We start from the raw sequence: 25,594 nt of genomic DNA on the forward strand, positions 1-25,594 counted from the left end.
AACAGACGGTCTCGCTCCAGACTAGCTGCTCGTCTCCGCTTTCTGAACTCTCTGCAGAGAAGAAACGACATTTCGTATTCTACCAACGAATAATAAAGAACAGATACAAACTGCAACTCTGTCCTTCATTTATTTGCTGACAGAAGAGACATTTGTCACCGAATAAGCGAAATAAATCCTCCTGCGTCACAAACCAGAGTACTCACAGCCCAGTCGCTCAGGGGCCGCTCAGCTCAGTAGCTTTTTTCTTTTTGGTTTTTTTTTTCTTCTCAAAACCAAAATGAAAACCAAATTTATCAACGGGGTTTCTTCTTCCCCCTCCATGTCACTGGGTCTGCTGGTGACCGAAAACGCCCTGCAGGTTCAGCCCGACACCGTGGAAGACAGCAAGGAGCTGGTTTGCCCCGACCAGCCCGACCTGGACACCCGGCGCAAGGCTTATCTGTGGTGCAGAGAGTTCCTCCATGGAGCCTGGAAAAGCCTGTCTGAGGACGATTTCCATATCACCATCATAAGGTACAGCTTGTTCATTTGCTTGATCGATGGAAATAGGCCCCGTAGGTTGAAGCTAGAGTGATAAGACTGCTCTGATACCGCCCAGTCTCATGATGTAAAGCGTTAAAGGGTAAAACAATAGGTTCTTTCTCGATGTAATTATCAGACATACCCTGCTCAGGCTCAGCATCTTCATGTCATTGTAATTTAAGAGCCTTGAGTCAGACTGTAATTCACTGTCAATGTGCCAACGCCCAATCACACCCAAAACCATACGGCAGGTTTTTAATATATGTTAGAGTCTTGATTATTGTTTCCCAATTCAGGGAGACATTTTACTGCTGTTGTAGATACTGAATTACCGTTTTAAAAACATTGATGTTTGAGTGCCAAGTTTCTGTTCTCAGATGGATTTTCCCCTGGTGTGTTGGGACGCTGCAGTCCAGTCATGGTGTTTCACTTTACTTTAGCAGCTATTTTACTTGTCTCTCTTATTAGATTTGTTTCCAAAAGGTATTCAGCTCATGTTCTCAAAATCCTGGTGTTTTAATTCTTCTGAAATGTTCTGGTTAAACAGCACAGCATGTAACTGAAAGGGCTACCAAATCACTACAATAATTTAAGTACGGGTTTACGGGCAATATGAAGTAAGCTCTGTTGTATAGTATGTTACCATTAGTGTGATAAAGAGAGATATAAGAGTTACAGTAAGATTCACAGAAACCTTTCCAAATCAATATCTAATAAAGACAAACAGGGAGCGGAAACATTGTTAATAAGAATGATAAAATCAAAGTCTCTGCATGTAAGTGAAGATTTACTATTCACTGTCCGCCTGACCGTCTGTCTTCCAGGGGTGGTCTGAGCAACAAGCTCTTCCTGTGCAGCCTCCCTGACAGCCAGGACACTGTTGGGGATGAGCCAAGGAGCATCCTGCTGCGCCTCTATGGGGCCATCCTGCAGGTGGGAAACACATCACTCATCACATATTATTAACCAAACAGCTAAACACTGGTGTGTTACTGTAGGAACAAAAGAGATGCAAGTAAGCCAAAATGTCCACAAGGATGTGTTGTCATATATGAGAGACTAGTTCCCCTCAGTTGTGTGTAGTTATTAGTCTGTAAAAACTTCTTCGTTTAACAAAAAAGTGCTGCTTTACAGCTCACACAGATAACAACAGAAATGTACAAATCATACACTGATTGTTTGACTTGTCCGCCTGTATCACAGACATGACTCATGTAACTGGGGTCAAAATTACACTTACACAGACACTTTGCAGCTTGAGTCGATAATCACAGAAACCAGTCAATGAGGACAAATGATAATACATACACCGTGTGATGTGACAGGACCACCACCAGAAGTTGCTGTGTGCGTCCGCAGGTCGTATGCTTATCTAAGTGTATTCATGCATGTGCCGTTATGCCTTCACGCGTGTATGTGTGTGTATGTATGTGTGTGTGCGTGTTTAGCCATTGTTGTACATGGTGATGTACCCCCATGGCTGTACATGCATGTGTTCTTTGCCGTAGGCTTCCCAAAGGAGCGTGCCTTGGGCACTCTTGTTCCCAGGTGAACCCACCAAAAAACACGGTACAGTATGAGATCTCTGAAATCTCAGCCTAATACAAAGACGTAACACACACTCATGTAGCACAAAGCTGGGAAGATACAGTGTGGAGGGAAAACAAAGTGCTGAAACACCTCTCCTGTCTGTCTCTTTTCTTCTCTAAATCCTTGCCTTGTGAAACTTAATCATTAAGAAGTCAACTAGTGGACAAACCAAGGAGCCTGAGGATGAATCTGCACTTTTGCAGCTCACTCAGCTGAAAAAACAAAACCGCAAGAAGAAAAGTCATTTACCAGGATGCAGTTTGGCTTGTTGTTCACAGTTAGCATAAAGTCAGATAGATAATGTATGTTTTGTTGCAGCTCTACAGTGGTTAAATCTAACACAGAGCGATAGTGACTTTTTATCTCCTTACATGATGTGGCTGGTGTGTCCAGAGTTCATAACTCAAGTTGCCTCTACGGCAGACACATTGTGCAGTACTGCTATGTGGAGCAGAGCTCCCCCAAAGATAACCACTTAGTCACCATCTCACGTAGCAGCACATTGATTTCTCCTGAGTATTGAGTGACAAGAGTTCAAGGACTTTAAAAACATTTGCTCAAGATTTCTGGAAGCAACACTCTAATCTTGTGCGTGACTTTGTATCTTTTGAGGTGTTGTTTGTAGCACATGCTGTTTGTGATAAATAGAAGACCGAAACAAAGATGCAGTATGGGCTTCTCTCTCAGCCCTAAATCTTGTCATTTACAGCCATTAAGTAATGATTTTCCATGTGTGCCATTAACCACAGGTGCAATGAGACCCGAATTAAGTATTAACCAAAGTCTGTATAATTGCTAATGGCTGTATGAGCAGTTAGCTTTTATTGCTAGGGATGTCTGAGAGATTGGGAGCACTGAGTCCTTCACCAAGGTAACTGCAGCCATCTCCGTCAGGACAGATCCGCCTCTCAGGCATTAGTGACGTCTAATCAAAAAGCTAATATGATTACGGAACTCAGATGTCATTGTCAGAGTGCACAGCTACTAATGATTAAACAAAGCCTAACTGCACTGAAGACAGCGTTTCTCAGCACGGAAAATATGTGAATAGCATGTTGGATAATGAGTAGGTTCACTAAATAAATATGTATATTTTTAGCCACAGCTTTAATATGTAATCAACAGTAAAATGCAACACCCACGAACAGATGGGTGATAGAACATAGTGTCATCCCTCCTCCTCAGAGATAACCACTGCTGTCTCTGCTCTCTCTTTCCGGCTGGCAGCGCAGAGATTATTCTCACCGATCCTCTGCACTGTCCTGTCCAAAAGACTTGTGTGTGTTTGAGCTCATACTGTACTGTCTGCACTGCAGGCATGGCTAGGTTTTGATGTTGACGCTGCTAGAAGGCTTCACATGTATTCATGGATAGTTCTTTCCTTTTTCTTTTGTTGATAGATGTCCTGTAATAAAGGGGATTCCAGACAGTCAAACAAAGAAAATCACTTCCAAGTAAGTAACTGATGATGGTGCCACCATACAGCATGTCACCCAGTGTCCATTCAGTCACAAACAGTCGTCCTGCTGTCCACGGATGTCTCAAAACGTTCTTTTGTTTCTGTAAATTCTCTTCTTACTTCCCTGTCGGTAAGGGGTTTCACTCTGATCTGCTTCAGTCTTCTGTTCTCGTTAGGCAGCAGTTGTTCCCGGGAAATTATTGAGAAGGCTGAACTTTTATAACCCCATTGGTTTTTGAACTTAAGTTCAGAATCGATTTAACACCTGTCTCCCCTTTCTAATACCTGGCACAGAATGACTGTAAAGACTGAGTTGGGAAATGCTACAGTCACTGATTTCATTTAGTGTACTGTTGGGTCAAAAAGTGAGACCACTAGCCACAGTACTTCTATTTTGCATTTGCTTTGAACATGATCAGCTTAACAGTTTGAGTGAAAATTTGTATTTTTGAAAAATGTCCATGAATTCCAAAGTCTTAGTATTTGGTATGTTGACCTTTTGCTTTAATGCCAGCATGCACTGGAGCAGGCATAGGATCCACAAGTTTGTGTAAAACCATAATACAATCTGTTCAGAGAGTCACTGCCGGCAGCCTGAAGCCCGGCCAGACGTCATACAGAGTGACCTAGAAATTCCTTCACCCTGCGTCATGCTATGTGATCACGACCTCTGACCCTCACATCACCAGGCTGAATCACAACTCCCTGTCATGTGATTGGGGTGAGGTCATCAAGCAAGATAGCTGCTGTTAGCTGTTGTTGCTTGTCCTCGACAGCTTCCCTTCCCTCTAATCCTGCTTTCGGTTAGCAGTGAGGCTAATGAAGAATTGACCTGGTGTCAGTGTGTCAGGATAACCTCACCTCAATCCACCATCTCTAACAATGCTGTCTGGTCAAGGCAAATCCTATTTGGAGTAGATTGGATGACACCATATGATTCCCTGTGAGAATAATTCACATGTCACCGCTGCATAGCAGCACACATATTGATAGACTGTGGATGTAAATGAACCTACAGTGGACAGCGCGAAAATGAAAGTAACCATGTACTTACAACATGTACTTACTACAAGAGATAAGTAACTACAGATGTACAACTGTACAGATGTAAGTACTGTTGGAAAGTCACGTGAAGATTTGTAGTCCACAAAACATTTTACCACACATCATTGACAGAGGTAGCTGTTCCACCTGTCTACAGTCCAAAAGTGTGTGATCTACATAAACAATGGAGGTTATAAATTAAGTTAAAATGTATTATTGAGTGCACCTAAAGTGTGTGCTGAGTGAAAGAAAGAAAGATGGAGCACCAGTGCCACCACTTTAAAAAGTTAGTCTGAAGTCCTGAGCGGTTCCGGTAAGTTCCGGTAATGACATCAGCTTAAGCAGTCTTTAAAACCAGGAAAAGACAACACTTATGCCATATCACATTTATATATATAGTCTCACATGATGATAAAGATATAATTTTGATAAATTGCACAGCCCTACCTACTGATGTGGTTTATAGAATATACAGTATGTATTTAATAGTATGCCTATGCTGATTGCCAGTGGATGTTATGTAATGCTATATTTATTCAAGCCTTTATCACTAGTGTTTGGCATGAATTCACCTCTGCAGACAGATGAATGGAGCACATGTGTGACAGTGGTGCTGTTCAGTCCAGATGGATTTCAACAGTCTACAAAATAATATGTCCCCTTACTGGTTTATTGACACACATAACACAACAGATAAGGATTGAGGTTAAAGCAGCAGCTGTCAGCAGTACACAGTGCACCTGCTGCATCACTCAAAGGCCAGCTGCTTAACATCTGAGAGCTGAGTATCAGCACTGATATGGGACCAATGTAACAATTTCAATTAATCAGATATCTAGAGAGTACCTGATCCCAACTCCTACTTCAGCTGTCAGACTGAATGTAATATGGAGGTTGAAATGACTAAGCAGTGAGACCCCCAGTTCATTCAAAAAGGATATTCAGATTTACAATGGGAAGTGTCTGTTTCCTGTCCAAAAACAGGAAACAGAGGGCGGCAGGTCCTTGCTAAGAATGTTGAAATTCTTCTGTTTCTGAATGGTAAGCTGACTTGACATCTCTGACTTGGTGATAATTAACTTTTGAATGGGTCTGGGAGAGTGAGCCAAATCAAACAGATTGCTAAAACAAGCAGTGGCATTTAAAATAGGTCAGAGGAAATTAAACAGAGGTTGACGTACGACTGCAGGGCTGTTGGACAGTCGATATGGGGCCACTCGGGCCACTGCGTGGAACCCTGTTACAGCCTATAAACCACAAGACAAAGGGATGGCAGTTTGACTACTTTCTCAAGCCATTTTTTCTATGATTGATGGTCCGACATGAGCACAGTCTGCCCAAGTTGAAACAGTTTTGAGAGATCTGTATTTCTTTTTTCTCTGTCCTCTTTTCACCGGATTTAATGGCTCCATTAGAAAAAAGATGATGTCATGTCAACACATTCCCAGTCCCAACTAGGGCTGGGCGATATGGAAAAAATCTTATCATGATAACTTTATTTCTGTTAAGCTTAAGCCTTTTTACTCCTTAGTGAGATGTGGAGATATCATAAGGTGAATTTTCATTTTCTGTTAGAAGTTGAACATGACAAATGTACTGTAGAACATTACACAACTGTATTTCAAATAAATAAAATGGGTATATATAACACACTAAAATCCTATTCTGATTTTGCAATAAAGTAAGCTATTGCATTTGTGATATCACTGTGTCTCTTCATTTTTTTGTCATGTGGCATGGCTCTAGAGAAAGAGGATACTATGGTCTGTTGTTGTTGCGCAGGTGTCACACTGGTTGTTTTAGGGGGACCACCAGCATTCGTTTGGGGAGGGGCTGTAAAGTCTTGCATTGTGCGTGCTCTAGAGGATGGCACTGCTTCAAATGGTAAAAAGATTAGTGGTATTACCTGACTCTGTGGGAACATGCTTTTGACACAATTGGCAGTGCACGCTACTCTGCTTCTTGTCGGACTTTGAATAGTCAGAATAACTCCACACTACTAAATTCCTCGGACCCATCTCTTCAACAGTGTCCTTGTCTTTTGAGCCGTTGGGTCATCTTCTTCGGTAACACTGTTGCTCAAGTTACCATTTGCTGTCGAAATTTTCTCTTTCCTCTCACTCCCACTCCTGCCGTACTGATGTGCACAACTGCAGTAGCCCAAACATTAATACGTGTGGGGCTGCCAGCTACTTCTCCTGCGCTCTGTGCTGTGTGCGTCAATCTAACTTGATGTGGCTATAACTTTATTCCAGCCACGTGATTGGTTCGGCACGGGGCCACTCTCATTATCATTGGCTGTTTGTGTTGTCTGTCAAAACGTGGATGGTATGAGTTCTGTCAATGTGATCGACCATGTCTTATATTTCTATGGAGGAAAAGTTATTTTGCCATGATTATCTTTATTGTCTTATAACCCAGCCCTACTCCCAACTTATCAAAAACTACAGGTTGGTCAATGGCCTTAAGCTTCAAACTGTGATGCTTTACCCACCACTTTAGAGTCAGTCTTGCACGTTAAGAGCTCCGCGGGCAAGTTAACAATACAGATTGCTTACAAACAGTTAACGTATTCTGACGTATTATGACTTATGGACTGTTGTTAATATTGTGAAGCTGCCGCAGTTTGATTAGGTTTAGTCACAAAACCAACTTGGTTAGGTTTAGGAAAAGATCATAGTTTGGGTTGAATAACTACAGTATAACGTAAAAACTGCTCCAGTGGTAGTCGATGGGTTTTTTGATCACTTTCAATAAAATCAGATCAAACCACACCCAACCTTTTAATGATTTTCAACCTTTTTCCATTACTCTTTATTGCTTAGACTTAATTTAAATTGGTGTACTGCACAAGAGCATAGTTAACATTGTTATTGCTGTTCAGCCCTGTCCTCAGATACCCAGACTGAAGCTGGTTTGTAGAGGTTATCCCTTTAATAGAGATTACACACAACTGAATCCCTGACTTGATAGTTTGATCTGAACTCTGTCAACTTGGCATGTTGCAAATGTAGGTTACAACAAGCTGACCAAACTCTGCTTATACATAAAAATAGTCTATATGAGGGCTGGTTGCTGCAGATCTAGGTTAGTACGTCTACAGTAACCAAGATGATACACTTGCTGAGTCACTAGAATATCGTCAGAGGAGTCACTACGCGTCCTATAAGCCGGCCCTGTAAGAGGTTAAGTCTTTGCTCTGCTTTATGCGTAGGCTGCCAGCTGGCTTGTTGTCTGGCAGTATGTGTGTCAAGATGATTATGGTAATGTGGATAATTCACGTTGGGGATTTGAAACTGCATGTGATCAGCATTCTGCGGATAAGGCATTACATAACGACGGTGTGTATTCTCTGAACAAAGAGAAAGGTTCAGAATGTGCTGCACACGGTTCATGCTGGTTTTTATTTGCTGAAGATGTTTTTGCAGTGTGGTTATTTGCTTTGAACACTGTTCATGCAAAAAGTAAAGATCAAATGTGGCTTGATCCAGTTGATATGTACTGAATAACTTATCTATAATTTCCAATAATCTTGGACTGGACTTTTTATTCTTATAAAGCTCACATACATGTAATTGGTGTGCATGCTGGAACCATCAGACTCCGCCCACATTTTTCAACATGGAAACTTAAATATTTAGCCCAATTAGGACATTATTGCTACCAATCAGACTTTTGATAACTTTCATACATAAAATGTTCTCATTTAAAATAGTGGATGGAATGTTCTCATACATTTTTACAGTTTTTCATGCATTTTCAACTCGTATCATACTATAATCTTGATACTCAATTCAAATAGTCTTTAAAGTCAACAGTGCAGCTTTTGAGCGTCCAGCATCTACACTGCAGTATCCTCAGAATTTGCCCTATATTAAAATATGGAAGTTTGTTTTCAGATGACAGAACTCTATTCACTGATTATTTGATCGACAGGATCTTATTATGATGATTGAGTAAGTGTAATCATTTCAAGAGGGAAAAACATAGCTTGTTCCAGTTTATTGACTGTGATTATCTTTGGGTTTTGACTGTTGGTCAGGCAAAACAAGCAATTTGAAGATGCTACCTTGGACTTTATGTGGTAATGATATGTGATATATGATATTTTATAGAGATAAAATTAATCAATTTATGGTAAATATAAACAGCAGATTAAACCATAATGAAAACAGTTGTTAGTTTTAGCCCTGTTCCTTAATCCTTTCCTTTGAGATATAGGCTGAACAAGACATTTTTGAATTATGCTTTCAAAGACAACCTGTCAGTATCTTCCAGCTGTGCTGTATGTCGGCTGGTTGGCAGCAGTCTCTAAAATGGAAAGGACTTACAAAGATTTACAGATTTACTTACATCACTGCCAAATTCTTTTTGACCTTGATTCTTGTTACTAAACCTTGGATAATCCCACAACTCCCATTTGTATACTTTTTATTCCAGCTTTTCCAAGTAATTTCCAAAAGAGATATCAAAAGGGATACCAGGGTCTCCTAAAGTAAGAGCTCAGTACTAAGCTTCTCTGTATGGTTCAAATTCAGTGTCACATCTCCAAGGCCACAAAGCAGGCAATATTGTTTCCTTTGAGCTGGCTTCCCGCTGGATGGTCAGGTTGAAGCACATTCTTTGGCATGTATCCAAACATCCCCGCTGTTGGATCCAAATTTCTTTTCTCTGCAGCAATTTATCTGAAATGTATTCACTTAAGGGGTTTATGACAGGAATTTTTTAAACTGGTTTCTTCTGTGGTAATCTGAGGTTACACTGACCTACAACAGATTGCAGAATTAGCATGTAAATTAGCTATACTTACAAAAGCACCTTTTCACACCCTGAAATGAAGTATGTAAGCATATTTTGATTAAAAACCTAAATGTACTAGCTTTTATCATAGCTGCTTGAAAGCCTTTTTGTAAATTCAGCATTAAATGCAATACATTAAGTCGATTCTTGCCTTGTAAAAAGTCAACTTCTGGTTGTATCGCTGTACCAACATGTCTAAAGTGTGTCCCGTCTGCATCCGTGTCTAAAGGGCATCTTACTCACAACAGCTGTTTGAATACACTGCTTCACCTGATGTCACCATCTACACTAACTTTATTAAGGAAGACAATATTTTGACAGTAAACATCTCAATTTTTTCAAATACCGTGAACAGTAACTAATAAAGGCAACTTCTTTGTTGTACATGGAGAAAGACCCCAGACTCCTCCTTTAAAAAACGCTCACTTTGGAGACTTGTTGAGCTAGGAGAAACTGTATAAACTTTTTGAAACGCTGTCGACAAAAGTTTCTTAACTATTTGGTGTATATTTGCACATAGAGCAGGGAAGTGAGATCTTATCACAAGAGGCAAGTTAATGGTGTGAATTGACTTGTGACCCACTTGTGATCATATCACTGAGGACAGATGGTAACTTTAAATGCAACAACGTCAAAGATAATCTTGATGACATCACTGTGACCTAACCAGACTGGACAAAAAAGGTATTCCTCTAACTAGAGCCCTTTAATTGAGGTTCACAACTACCACATCAAACATTTACATTCTTCTGTTTGCAGATTAGTTACCTTTCATGTAGGCAGAGCTGACAGGTATGCTCTCATTGTTTGAGTTAAACCCAAAAAACTCATGAACAAAAACATGAAAAGTAATATGAAATATCTTTCTTGCTGGCTAGCGGCTTGCTAGTTTATGAGCTACAGGGTAGTATACATAGTTTGACTTTAACTAACAAGTGTAAATTTACTTAGGTTTAATGTTACTGAGGCCAAAATGCCTATTTTTGTCTCACTGCAACTCTGCCTTAAATACAGGCTATTAGAAATACAGCTTCCCTGATGGGAGTTTCAGTTTCCCATGTAACAAATCACCTGTATAACGACCTGCTCACTAACTTACTTGTCTTGTTCTAATTAGTTTGAGATCTCTCTCCTTAGTTAATGGCATCCTTCCTATTTGGTGAGAAGCCTGGTTTTCTGTCTTCTCCACACAATAGACTGGAGCAGAATCAAGTGGGTGAGGAGCCAGCACACAGCTTGAGTCTTTCAAGCTCTGGGGCCCTTGTTTGTGTTGGTATGAGAGAAAGTCTCCCTGTTAACCTTGAGCCTCTCCTGGGCTCCAGGCTGTGTGTGTTGGTGTGTGAGTTTTTTGTGTCTCTAAGATAAAGGGAGAAAGACAAGGCTGTCCTGTCTGCTTTTGCAGCTTCAACAGTGACTGGTGCTCTGAGTGGGCCAACTCTGCCTAGAAGCTTTAATCTACCTCTTGTGTTCTCCTCATCACTCTGACAGGCAAACTCAGCTAACCCCGACCACAGCATTCAAACTCTTCCATCCTTCCCCTCCACCTCCTGATTTCCACTTGAGTCCCTTTCAGACATGCACCTCAGCCTACTAATGTTCGAACATTTTCACGTGAGACATCAGGCATTCTGCCTAGAAAGAAAACTAACCCTAACCCTAACCTCAGTTTTGAAATTATGAACAACATTGCTAAACCCCATGAATTAAGATCAGAGTTATAATAAACTGGAATTATGGGGTGTTCTGAACATAACTTTAAAGATACATTTGAGTTATTTTGTGTATTCTAGGGCACCAAATGACAAAAATCTCCCTTGGAGAATCTCACTTCTGAAATACAAGCTAAATCCCCCTGAATCTTCATTTTAAACAGGTGGACTTCATTCAGGATGTTAACATGAATGAGTCATATCAAACCCATTTTTTGGTTCCTAAATGGGCTGGCAATGACTCACTCTACCTCACTCTGTCAAACTTTCATGTTTTCAAACACTGTGACCAGCAAAAGCTCTTTGTCTCACGTCTTAATCTGTTCTTACTGTGTTTACAGCACTGGTGGTGGTGTGGACTGCCTTCATACTTGAAAGGTGGAGCTGTTAAGTCTCTTTCTGTTATTTGTTTCCAGGGGGCGGAGGCCATGGTGTTGGAGAGTGTCATGTTCGCCATCTTGGCTGAGAGGGAGCTTGGGCCTAAACTCTATGGTATTTTCCCTCAGGGCCGACTGGAGCAGTACGTCCCTGTAAGTCACCATGTTATTGTTCATATGCATTTGGGCTGGACAAAATAATAGGAAAATGCTATGCTCTTCATGATAAGTTAAATCATTGTGAAATGTCTGATGTAAACATGTTGTAGACAGTGATGTATCAGTTTAATTCTATGGAGTAAGTTTTTAGGTTTTTTATATTGCAATGTTGTTGTGTACATTGTTCTTGGACTTTTTAGAGCTGGGTAATGAATCTCCAAATGTATGTTTTGTATGGCTGCCTATGTTTAGTATTTTATGTTTTAGAATAGTGGCTTATTTTATATAAATTTCAAATGTAGAGTACTGAGAGATATCAAAAAGTATCATTTGGTATCAAAACTTTTTGGTGCTAGTATTAAAAAACATAACAATAACCTGTCCTCATTATTTTGACCCGTTATATATAATCTGAATTCAATCAAGAGACCGATCTTCAGTATATAAAGAGGGTTCATTTGCAGGATGGTAGTGGATTAGGCACGTAGCTCCAAGAGTTAAAGTAAAGCTCTGACAGCTGGGGAATAAATGATGCAACGCTGTGTTGGTGTGTGTACTGCTCAATGATGCATCATGGATTAATGTTCAGAGATAATTAATAAACCATAAAACATCTGCTCTTCTGTAGCCAAACAATACTGTTACGCAATTTATTTTACACATCATCAGAAAATCTAGTTGACCTCAGTTGGCTTCTTGTAGCTGCCATTACAATTTAAAAGACCAGCCACCAGTTATTCAGGCAGATTCATGTCATCTTGTTTGAACATGGATGTTCTGCAAGAAAGTCAAAGCCCAAAAACCAGATATAGGGAAAAAAAATCTCCTTGTTCTTATGTCCCCAATGATGACCAAGACATGTTTAAACTGCACAGACTATTTGTCATCAAGGGTTATTGTTAAACTTGAATACCGGGATATCACATAGGATTTCATAACAGTCATAATCAGTAAACTAAACATAGCTGGCTCATATTTGCCAGCCTGGCTGGTCTGGGGTGCTTTAAACTGGATCTGGTATTGGCGTCTCTATATGTACTTTTTTTAGTATTCTACTTCATTAACCAACCATCGGTGGGTTCTGTAGCATTTTCTGTATGAATGAATGAATTTTCTGTATTAATAACCATTTATGATACCCTGTTGACAGAGCCGTAAACTGGACACCTGTGAGTTGAGCGACCCCAGCATTTCAGCTGAGGTTGCAGAAAAGATGGCCAAGTTTCATGGAATGAGGATGCCCTTCAACAAAGAACCCAAGTGGCTGTTTGGAACGATGGACAAGTAAGTTACACAAGTCTTGTCTCATCCTGCGCTGTCCTATCCTGCCCCAGCTTGTGTCTTGTCTAATCATTAGGGATATTCTGAAGCCCAGTCTTCTCTTGAAATGAGAGATGGGGACGAAAGACTGAACAGATTTAAACTACCATTTGACCAAGGTTTTTGAATCCTACAAAAGCAAGTCTGACAGCGCTGATTACTTATCTTTTCATGATGAAGTGGCTGGTGGCTTATCATTAAGCTCTTCCGCTTGAGATTCTTTTGAAGTGTATTTGTTGGCTGTTTACGTTGCACAATGTGTGTCAGCTTGTGGTGATAAAGTCCATTGTCCTGCTCCAGTGATTTTCTGTCATGGTTTATCGCTTCCCAAATTATGTGTTTAATACATTACTTGTTTGTCCTGTCATGTGATTGTTTCTGTAAAATTTCCATGTCAGAAAGAGAGATTACAATCATAATATGTAGTATTACATCATCATCATCATCATCATCATCATCATTTATCAGGATTTGACTTTACTTTTTTGACAAAAGATAATTTAATGGAAGCAGGATTATATAATATCAAATTGAGGTAACATTGAATTGTGTTGCATTGAAGACGTGTCAGAAAATTTGAACAGAAGCTAAACCTTAGCAGCCACAGCCGACTCAGACACACATTTGTGTTAAATTCCTCAGCAGAGAGTGCTCTATCGCTCTCTGAGGACTTGGCCTGGTAATTAAAGTAGGCCAACAGCATGCGGACCCTGGCTGTTGGATGATATTTAGTTTTATGACTGAAAAGATTTTTTTCCAGCTATATCTGTTCCACTGATAAAACTTATCAGTGCTGGTAATCAGGACTGAGTGATATTTGAAAAGAGTTACATTATGTCAAGAAAGACAGACAGACAGAAAGAAAGAAAGAAAGAAAGAAAGAAAGAAAAAAAAGATCAGCCTTGTAGAAAGAAAAAATGCTTCAAAAAACAGATGTCACTTTTATGAGCTTGTTAGCATAGTTCATCTTGTTGTATGCTACTTAAATCACACCAGGCCTGCTGGCTCCACAACTAACTGAGCCATGAGCTAATTAGCCAGTGGTAGCTAGCTATAACCAAGGAAAGCTTGCAAAGAGTAGCAGCTGTCAGCTACTCTAGCCATACTTTACAAAGTATACCTTTTAGTATAGTACTAGTCACAAAGTTAGCAAGCGGATAAAGGATATTTTCAGATTTTTTAAAAATATACGTAAAAATTGTGCTACACGTGGATGGAAACCTGACTATTATGTGTTGCTGATAATCGTTTTTGTTTAGCCCATGTGGTAATGATATGCATCACACTATTTGTCACTCAGCTTGTACACTGAGATATCTGGGAAACACATTTCATAGTCTTGTGAGAGCTGATGCATCCACACAGAGCCTGATTCATACCAAGGTCCCTGAATGCTGTCCGTTGTTCCTGTGATGACTTCACTGAATTACTCTTCATCATGTCTCAGATATCATGACAGAGTTGGCAGCGACTGCTTTTATACAAATCCAACCTCTAGACATATGGTCACAGCTTTGTGTTAGCTATGATGTGATGATGGTGTTATAATGATGATTTAATATCAATTATTGCTGTTATCACTCCAATAATTAATATTGGTAAAACTATCATTCTTATTTTTACAATCAGTACTAAATTCACCGCTGTATTGAAATTGTTTATTGAAGTATTTAGTCATTAGTTCCAGTGAGGTCATCATAACCTCTGACTCTTATTTACTGACTGCCAAGCTGTGGTCTGTCATGCTTATCACTGTGTCAGGTCGACATTAAAATGTATTTAGAGAACAGTCACACTTCACCGTGTCACTTTTTCAGATAAGAAACACATGTCTTTTGGGAAAGAGTGGAGTAACTACATGTGTGTGTGTGTGTGTAACACTCTACAGGTACTTGAGCCAGGTGATGAGGCTGAACTTCACCAGAGAGTCCCACCTGCGTCGCTTCAACCGCCTGCTCAGCTACAACTTGCCACAGGAGATGGATATGCTCAAGTACGTTTCTGCAAACACACACAAACGCACGCACACACGCACGCACACGCATGCACACTTGACTAACTTGCAGGCAAAATGTTTTCAGAGACACGACAGACCACAAAGTTCAGATCTATTCATGTTTTAAACATGTGGAGCTAAAGAAGAGCAGGACAGTAAATAAAAAATCTGAAAAAAAAGTCTGACATGTCAATGAAAAATATTTGTTTGTTTATGTTTCATAGTAAAGATTAGAACACAATGCAGATTTTGAAAAGCAAAAAAAAAGCATCTTGATTAGCAGAGTAAGTATTTACAATATGAAGCACCAACCCCATTAACACACCTTATACTGTACGTGTAATGGTCAGGTCAATATAATTATACAGTACTAAGTGGCTTCAAGTCCTTAACACTTTGTGAATGTTATGGAAAGGAACCACCGTCTCTAAAATAGCTTTTGCTCATATTCCATGAAAATTAGTTTAAACTATTCCTTTAGTTTTAGTGAGTTTCTACTGGGGATCACCAGAGGCTATTCATAAATATTTAAATATGTTACATTAATGTTAATGTTAATGTTGTGAAACTCAGAGATGAAATATCCAGAAGGAGCTGTATAAACCCTGCTGGTTGATCGTCCTCTGACCTCTAACCTTCTTGTATATGTTCAGGTCTCTGCTGGAGTCCACCCACTCTCCTGTAGTGTTCTGCCATAACGACTGTCAAGAAGGTAAACCATTTACAGTAGATGCTGGTGGACCCTATGTGCTGTAAATGAGCTTTTTCTCTTTAATTAAAAATAACATTTGAATGTTCTCCTTTCAGGAAACATCCTGCTGCTGAAGGGTCGCCAGAGCTCTGACAAACAGAAGCTGATGCTAATTGACTTTGAGTACAGCAGCTATAATTACAGGTAAGCTAGCAATTACTGCAACACGCTGATTTTAATGATTGTGTTGAGTGTGTATCAAAAGCCTGACACACCTCACTTTTCTGTGCCACTGAGCTCCATTGTTGTCCATGAAAAATATGTTCACCTTTAAATACTGGCAGCCATCTTGTTGTTGATAATGCATATTGTGCAAGAGGATGTAGTTCACTGAGCAGTTTTACACAAAACCAAATGGTACTAAATGGAACTACTATATACGACAAACTGCACCTTTCTTTACGTCATAATTATCTTTTTTTAAAGATATTTTGGGGCTTTTAGCCGTTGTTTGGATAGGACAACTTGTTAGACAGGAAAGTAGGGGAGAGTGACAGAGAGAAGGACATGCAGAAAAGGTTCACAGGCTGGAATCAAACCTGGGCCCTTGTAGTTTTTGAATCAACAAACCAGAGACTATCCTCTCCGGTTATTTAGCTTTACAATGCTGTTTATGCTACCTACCCAGCCAGCTAACTTGCTTGGGTTGTGAGCATGAATTATTACTCATTTTTACAACATGAGCTAGCTGGTTAATTCAGTTAAGCATTGTGATTCTAAATACAACCCTCTGAGAAAGAAAAACAGTCTTCCTGGTTGTTCTAACCAACAGATACTAGCAAACATTGCGAATACTGGCTGTTCACATTGATGCTGAGAAAACAAAACAAAGGTCACAGCTTCACCTACCTTGTTAGCCAGCTCGTAAGGTAGCGTGTGCAGGCTTGCTAAGCGAAATAAATAAAAACGATACGTTAGCTTCTTCATATCTGCTGTTGCTGTAGCTGAAAGGAACTAACTGGCTAAATCCGGTTGCAGTGTTTTGAGTTTGCTAGTTTAAGAGGCATGGACAAATGTCATCAAACATTTCATTACATAATTTCACAGATTATTCTTTCATTTCTATATACTACAGAATTTATTCATGTGATTATGTATTTCATAATCAGTTATTTATGTATTCATTACTGAACAATTTCGGTCTCCATACTGTGAGTAATCCACCAAGTAGTGCCTGATCCAAACACTCTACGGACTGAAAGGCATTTCTTATGAATCTCCCTCAGCTGCAACCACAACATCACCGCCCCGCATCCTCTTGCCAGTTCTTTGCCTCACAACTAACCTTGGCACTGCAGTAGCAGGAGATGTAGGGAGGGTGAGGAGGGAGGGAGTAAGGCTGATAGTGAGGCAGAATGTTAAAGAGAGCGTGAGAGACAAAAAGAGACCAACCCAGATAGGGATCCAAAAAGAAAGCAAAATCTGAGGGAAAACGAGAGGAAAAGGAATGCAGCCTGGCTTGTGTCTGTGTTTCATCAATATTTCCTACCAGCAGTCATTATTCATAACTCATAACCCTCTGTTAAAAGATTCACTGTAGCTGTTATGTAACCAGAATTTAGCACGAGGAATGAGGACACACAGGATGGAGGCAATGGAAAGACCTTGTGCAGGACTGTAAATGTTGGTAATGAAAATGATGTTGCTGTAGATTTCCTCTACAGTTGTGGACACATGACTGAGAATAGACAACAATAGAATGGTTATTTTCTGCACCTTTTGAGTGACTTCAATATGATAAAATGCCTGGGTGTCTGAACCCGTCTGTGTGCGCCCTGACCAGTTCATTTGTGAGAAGCTGTGTTCAACACACTGTGCTTGGCTCAGTCTCTCTCTGTTTCCCACACACACAAACAGAAACACTCCCAACCCCCCTGCAGCTCCCTTCAGCGTGGCCCCTTTAAGTCTCCTCATATGTTCCTCAGCAAACACGTGACCCTGTTCACACACAAAAGACCCACTGCACACGCGCAAGCCCAACATGTGAGCACGTGTGCCATCATGCATGTACAAGAAGAACACGCCCCCCAATCGGCACAGAGACCCATATCCTGTGGATTTTTTTTCTCATTGAGTGACGTCAGATAGAGATGGAAACAGAGGGGGATGAGTCTGGTTTGCAGACTCCCTCAGAGCAGTGGGAGGTTTTGTGTTGGGGGCAATTCCCAGCTGCTGATAACAGTGTGGGAATTAACATGCAAGTGCTACTTAAGGGCATGGGTACAACGAGGTCTGTGTCCATTTGTTCTTGTATAAATCACAGAGAGAGTAATTACCAAAACATTTAGACAACTGAACAGAACAATTTTGTTGTTAAATAGCATTTTCCAGTCCAATGCTGTTCACGCCTTTTGCTACAAATGCCCATCAGTTTACTACCATCTAGCCCTTATTTGAATACTGTTTTTAATCACTTATTAATTCGACTTATCTTCTTTTAATTTAATTTAAATTTAATTTTCACCAACATATATAATAATGTCTTGGATAAAATAGTTTATTCTATCCTCAGAGTCAGATAGCGAAACGTGAAACATTAATACATTTGCACGTCCAAGACAAAAACCACATGACAGGAGACATGTACTTTCATAACACACTCATCTCAACCCCCTACCCTCACCAAACACAACACACACCCACACACAGACAGAATTATCTTTAGTGTATAAGTGCTCCAATTGCTGACCCACAGTATGTCTTCTGGTTTCTTATTAGAGTATACAACTTATGGGATTCTATGTAATTATCAACAATATCTGAATAATTTCATTCATGTGTTTAATTATTTATAAAAAAAAATTCGACTTAAGTCACATTGCAACAGTCATTTCTTCCACTTGCTTGACACTAGGTCGGAAGGAATGAACCAGCATCAGCTGTGTTTACGTACCTTTAACCCATAAACCACAGGGCTTTGGGGCAGTTGGCTGCAAAGCACAAAAGGCCTCAGGACTGGTTTGGAAAAGTAGTCAGTAAACCTCCTTGGAACAACAAACAAGATCTCATGTTCACCTGAACAAACAGAAACTACAAAAGTGGAGACAATGCAGGTTTTCAAAGAATCGACCATAATTAAGTAGGTGTGAAAGCCACACACACAAACACCCTTGTATGTCTTGGTCTGGTTGACACAATAGCCCTCGTCTTTGCTCAGCCTTCAACATGTGACGTTAACGCTACTCGCTCAGAGGCAGTGAAACAATTAAAAAAATAATTCAGATACAATAATTAAGCTGCAAGCAGCATTAAACAGGCCCTCGCTACTCCGCGTCTGTTTGCCAGATATTGACCAGTCGACCTGGCTTTACATTTTAATGTGTTTTGGACACTGCCTGAAGGAGTTCAGTGTCACTTCCTGTTGCCATGGCCACAATCACCAATGACAACTCAAAATCTTCACCATAAAGCGTTATCAAGGTTTTAAGGCTTTTGAGATCAAATTTGATGTGGATCTTGTCAACAGGCTAGGAAGCTGTAATTTCCTGTGTCTAGTGGGTGTCCAGTGTCGGCTTAGTGGTCTAAAGTCTGGAACTCTTATGAAGCCTGCGTAGTTTGGGGCATTTCAACCATGTGCAGTCGAGTCACAGCAACTGTGTCATAGCAATAGACTGAAATTCGTTGCGTCGCCACTGGAAAACCTTCAATCTTCTATGTAGTCACTTTTCAAAAATGCAATAAATAATAAACATATTGTATCACTCAAAAACGAGTAATACAATATAAACCCTAATGCACAACATGACAAACAGAAAGTATATCTACATGTAAAGGCATCATCAGTCATTTCTAATCTGTCCATCTGTTAACCTTACAGGGGATTTGATATTGGCAACCACTTCTGTGAATGGACTTATGACTACAACTGTGACGAGTTTCCTTTCTTCAAAGTTAATCCTCAGGCCTACCCTTCAAAGGCTCAGCAGGTGTGTATAAGACGATCACATCTTATTAATTAGATTTTACTTGTTGACTGCTAACCGGTGTGAACTTTTCACAACTCTGTGCAGCTCCTCTTCATTGAAAGCTACTTGCGGGAGTCTGACCCAGGGTTTGACAACCTGAGTGAAGAGGACCAAATGAAAATGAAGGAGGAGCTCTACGTAGAGGTCAACAGGTGAGCTCAGATGTACAGCATGGTGTGAATGGACACAGCATGGCACATTAAAAGACAAAAGTGCAATAGAATAGAGTAGAAGGGTTAGAAAGCATACATAACAAAGTCACCATGTGTTTTTGAATGTAGGTTCTCTCTGGCATCCCACTTCTTCTGGGGCTTGTGGTCAATCATCCAGGCCCGACTCTCCACCATCAAGTTTGGATACCTGGTGAGTAAAGGCTTTATTACTTTAGTGCTTCTTTTTCAATTTTATGACTTCTTTGTTTTAGTCAGAAAAGCAAATATGTATTTGATCTACATAAAGGAGGCTTGTAAGACGTAAGCAGTATTGTCAATATTTACTGTGTAAAGAACAGGTTGGAGGATGTGTCACAGAGAGGAAGGCTGTTTTGTGACACAAATGTATCTTTTTTAGCAATACTTAGAGTCAGGCAGTACTGAAAAAATACTTTTTAGACAAAATACCTTAAAACCATAACATTTTCAGGGATATTTGTTCTTGCAGAAGACAGCTGCACAAAACAAAATCTTGAGAAATAAAAATTACCAGTGTGGATATAATGACTGAACAGGATAAGTCACAAAATTCTTATACAATATATGCTCAGAAAGTAACTGCAGAGCAGCTTTTAAAGGTGAAATTTGTAAGATTGTTGCGTTGATTGTTGAGCACCATGTCAGGTCAACAAATACTGGGTTAGTGGCCAGCATAACCTGCCAGCCCGGAGCGTCAGTATTTGACGACCTAGGACTGAGACTCAAAATTCAACTTTCTTTCTCTGCTTATTGCACCTTTAATATTTACTTTAAAATATTTATCATTCACATCAACAATCTAATATTCAATACAATTATATAATATACACAATAATATCTAGGTATTATTGATAATTATAATAATATATCATACTTTTGTCAATTCAAAAGTTAGGAGAACTACACCATAAATAAAAATGTAATTACAGCCACATACAAGTACAAAAACAGGTTAAGGAGAGTGTACAATTAATAGGGAAAAAAAATACAATAGATAAAATAAGAAAGGTATATACTGTACAAAACAATACCCTAGGCTAATGTTTACGGTTTCACCATAGGTTTATTCATTAAATTACTGACATATTGAGTAATTACACGATTAATGTGTTTTGTATGATATAATCTGAATGTAAGATGATTACAGGCCAAAACTAGAATTCCACTCAGAGAAGCGAGTACCTCGTCCAAGGCCCAACTGTCTCCTTTTGTACTCACTCATAGAGACCAGCCACCTAAATAAGCCAGATTTTGTCAATGTCAATGGTCGTTATTCCCTCAGTAATTATGGAAAATGTTGAAAAACGTCTATCTATCTCGCAATGTTAAAGTAAGCACGAAAAAAAATCCTGGCTCCATCCCTCTGTCCGACCCTCTGTTCCAGTTCTGCTTCTCTGTCATCTTCAGTATATATATACAGTATATAATATAAATATAATTTATATTTGTATATGTGTATTCATGAATACTTTATACTGTGTTGTAGGACTACGCCCAGGCCAGGTTTGATGCCTACTTCCGCCAGAAGAAAGTGTGGGCTGTCTAATGCAGCGATGACTGGGTGGATTGACAACACTTTGAGCCCGGGCAGGAGGAGGACATACAGGCTGATAAAGACTGCACGATCCACGCTTTACTTATACACCCTGCCTTGAGAGGATTTGCTGGCTACTATAGGTGTTGACCAAAGCCAAAACTGGATCACGTGGCTAGGTGCTCCATAACAGCTCAAAGTTTATTCTGCGTAACCCCATAAGAGCCAAAAAAAAAAGAAAAAACATTTACTTGTACTAACCTTCATCACTGCTCTCTGCTTCTGCCTTATTCGAACCATATCACTCACACGAGGGTTACGCTTTGAGCAGGAGATTTTGAGCATTAGATTGGAAAAGTTAACATTGCATCAATGTTTATGTATTGATCATTCCCTTATGGAAATGCTCTGTTGGAAAAATGTGAACTTCTGGTGGCAAATTCCTGCTGACAGAAGCAGGCAGTCGCTAATTATGTATATTATATATAGATCTCAATGTGCCAGTAACCTGGCCCTGTCTGTTACTGAGGGGCCTACTTGTTGGCTGGTGGAATCGTGACTTGATCAACAGGTCGGATTGATGTCTACACTTCTAGATATTACACACCTGCTTTTTTAAGTAGTTATGATCGTTATTTACTTCAGGCCAGGGTAAATACAGTTATGTATTTTAAAATATGTGAGTAGTTGAGGTTACTTTTTCTGGATGACTGGTTAAACTCAAAATCAAAGACATCAAAAATAAGGTTTTACCATTTTTTTAATTAGGTCTGGATCTTTTCGGCTTCCAAGCTAAAAATGTGGTAACACTGATCTGCTGTGAATTTTGACTGACAGACGTTTGGTGGGTTTATGGTATTACTATGGATCACTGTAACAAGTAGATCCACATCTTTGTGTAGTTTACATGTTGGGTATTAACATTTTCATTGTCTGACTTAGCCAAAACACATTCCAGCCATGCTTTACAAGCCTGGGGCTTTCAGACAAAAGGGAGCTGACTGACCATATTTTTGCTTTTTTACTTTTTTATATTATCACTGCATTGACGGACACATCACACAGTGCACATGAAAATGGTTTCTTATTGTGGTAGTGGATTCTTTGGTGATGTCGCTGGGTTTTTGGTGCATGTGCCTACTGCTAAGTTGCCTCATCATTGTATCCATGATCCAGAATAATAACACAGGTGGTCACATCATACTACACAGCTGTTAAAGGGCAATTTGGTAAAATATGTCTCTAACTGTTTCTATCAGTGAACCAGACCACTCTGCCACTGAGAGCTGAGTCATTAGTGTGAATCCCCTTGTCCACCTGACACATATATTTGCTCATGTTATGGCCATCTTCTGGTCTAGCATGGTGGAAGTCTAATGCGTTTAACAAAGGATTTTAGCACTGGAGCAGTGAAGCTGTGCCCTGTGTGTGCCAGGCTGACCTCAAAGATTCTCCTTTTAGGCTTGCTCCTATGTAGTGGGATATTTGTTTATATGAGAACTTTTTACTGCACTAAGCCCAGATCTGAAATCATTTGTAGAACCATCTTAGCTCCACAATAAGAAAGTTTACACTTGGGCTTTTCACACTGCTATCCTTAGTCCAAGAGAGCTTTCACACTGGCACAATCCTGGCACATTCCAAGGTTGGCTAACCATGACTTTGGCCTCGTGCTTCCTGACCCTGCTCCAGAGCAAAATTGACTAAACATATGGCTAAAAGGTGCAAAAATGTGTAAAACCAGAGTAGTAACACAACATTCGTAAGCTGCATGTTCGAATGGATATTTACCCCCGGAGCTAGTAGATGTGCAGTGTGAATCGTACAGCCTAGGTTAACCTTGGGATAAGAATAGCCCCTGAAAATCAACTAAACATAGAGCAAAAAAGTGCCAGTGTGAAACAGGGCAAAGGTAATCAGAGAAATAATACAACTACCAAGAATGTACAGTGTGATGTGAATTGTGTAGCCCTGGGCTGAGGTTAACCCTGGGTTAACAATGTGTGTGTGTAAAGGGGCTAAGAATATGCAGTTTGAGCAGCCCTAACAAGAGCTGGTCAGAGTGACGGCGTGATGAATTTGTCATGCTGTCTCTCACCCAAACATCCTGAGACCTGCTCAGTTCTACCTCACCCCATCAAATAATGTTAAGTGCACCACACACTCTATGCTTTTGTACACAGACGCATCATCTCCTGCTTAGAGAGCCTTTCAAAGAGACTTTGATATCTTGAATTTTAGTTTATTTTAACTTTATCTGTTTTTTGGTCAGAAAAATCTCTTACCATAATTAGCATTCCTCTTTCCACTCTAACTGGTACCAGGGGTCACATGCTGACCTCTCAGTTCACCATTACAGTAGCAGTGCCTATTGGACTTCATTTGAAAGGCTAACTTAGAGAATAATAAAAGAGTAAAATTGACCTTTCGCTAAGCCTATCCTCTCAGTTATTATTGTTACGCCTGTCAAAGCCTTCACATCTCACACAACACATGCAGTTAACAATGGAAAAAGGGCCAATTTACCGCTCAGAAGTGGGCCCTTGATGTCAGACAGCAGTAGATGAAGCAGGCTTGTCTTTTCTCGCCATGGTACATGAGTTTGACACTGGCAGATTTTATTAGCTAGTGGCTAGCTAGCAAATTAAACTAACATAAAAATATCTGGCTGACTTTATAATGATTTAGTGTTTCCAGTTAACTCAGTTAATACATAAATAAATATGCACTTGGTGGCTACATACAATATACATGCTAAAGGACTGAAGCTAAAGCTACGTGTCCCAGGCAAAAAAATCTGCATCCTCACCAATTAATGATCAGTATGTAAGATACAGTTGCCAAGTTTTGATTGGACGATAACTGTTTGGGATAGGGCTTTAGCGGAAGTCAATTCAAAAGCTGAGTATCTGTTCTAGGTAGCATCGCATGATGCTGCTTGGATTTGATCCTCGTATAATTCATAGCTGCTTTGGAAATATGCATTAAGACACACTCACATTGAACTCTACAGTGTGACTGTGCTGCTGTAATATCCATGTACCTTCCTGTTAAATTGTAGCAGGTTTATTACATCCATGTTTACTGTGAGACCCAGTGATTTAGCATGGAAGCCAACAAAATGATACTGTGACTCCTGTGAAGGGTACCAGTCACCTGATACTGGAACTATCCAGGAGTGTTTGAATGTCTGCTGTGGCACTTTTGATCTGAGGACCAAGACAAAAATAACCCACAATATATGTACTTGAGTATTTTCATGTTTAACCATTCGGGGGTTTTTGAACTGTGATTCTTTAAGTTGTTGATATGTTAGTTTTATTTTACATATAAGTGTATTGTATATTTCATTGTCATATTACCATGAATTGAATGTGGTTTATGTATAGTTTGAAATTTATTTTTTGAAATCCAGTGGAACTAGGGACGCACCATCAGAATGTGGATTATACTGGACGACTATTCAAATTTAAAAAGTGTTATGGCACTTCCCTTGTGAGGCAAAGGTCCTTGCTTTAGTACTGTTCAGTGGCTCTTTCTTTGACCAAACCAGAATTTGTCTGTCACTTTTGAATTGTATCATCTGCCCTGATCTTTCACTACATGCTATTTCTGTCTGTATTTTGTTTGTCCTTTTTCATGATTTTTTTATATTTGTTATAGAAAAAATGGACACCGTGATCTGTAACTAGTACACTACATTGTTACGTCACCTTCAGTATCATAAACTTCGAACCAACATCACTAAACGGTTATTTTGATCTAATTGGTAATTGTAATTTGATCCCTGTAGAGAAAAGGCAAACAGCCCACTTCTGCTTCTACTTGTAATTAAATGTATGTAATATTCACTAACAAAAATATAGAGGGCCATGCTAAACATTCTCTTCAATATAAAAAATGACAAACTTGTATCTTACCGTACCTGAGAATGTAGATTGTGTTTATATAATTCACTGAAGAACACATTCTGTTCTTTATAGCAGTCACAGAAACACTATCATGTGACTCACTGTGATAACCTTTGCTATCTATGCAGCTATACTGAATGCATATGTAATCAGAAAAAACATACTTTGTGATTTGGAAAGTTTGGGGTGAACTGCTGCAGGATAGAAATGATCTTGGTTGTAAATGTACTTTTCTGCTTTGCACAAATAAAACTTAAAGAGAC

The 25,594-nt window shown here is 39.6% G+C and overlaps 1 protein-coding gene across 2 annotated transcripts; it reads left to right on the plus strand.

Annotated features, from left to right (window-relative positions):
* chka (choline kinase alpha) lies at positions 1–25,594 on the plus strand. 2 transcript variants are annotated; one of them, XM_084364681.1, is made up of 12 exons: positions 1–516; positions 1,350–1,458; positions 3,516–3,569; positions 11,544–11,657; positions 12,814–12,947; positions 14,872–14,976; positions 15,633–15,691; positions 15,787–15,874; positions 19,548–19,656; positions 19,741–19,847; positions 19,977–20,058; positions 21,373–25,594. In XM_084364681.1, exons 1-12 carry the CDS (start codon positions 281–283, stop codon positions 21,430–21,432), a joined length of 1,257 nt encoding a protein of 418 aa, XP_084220807.1. In that variant the 5' UTR covers positions 1–280; the 3' UTR covers positions 21,433–25,594. The 2 variants fall into 2 exon arrangements, with proteins under 2 accessions (XP_084220807.1, XP_084220808.1); XM_084364682.1 differs by lacking the exon at positions 3,516–3,569.

Source organism: Pagrus pagrus (assembly GCF_965226575.1).
Source record: "Pagrus pagrus genome assembly, chromosome: 10".
In the NCBI taxonomy this organism is placed as follows: domain Eukaryota; kingdom Metazoa; phylum Chordata; class Actinopteri; order Spariformes; family Sparidae; genus Pagrus; species Pagrus pagrus.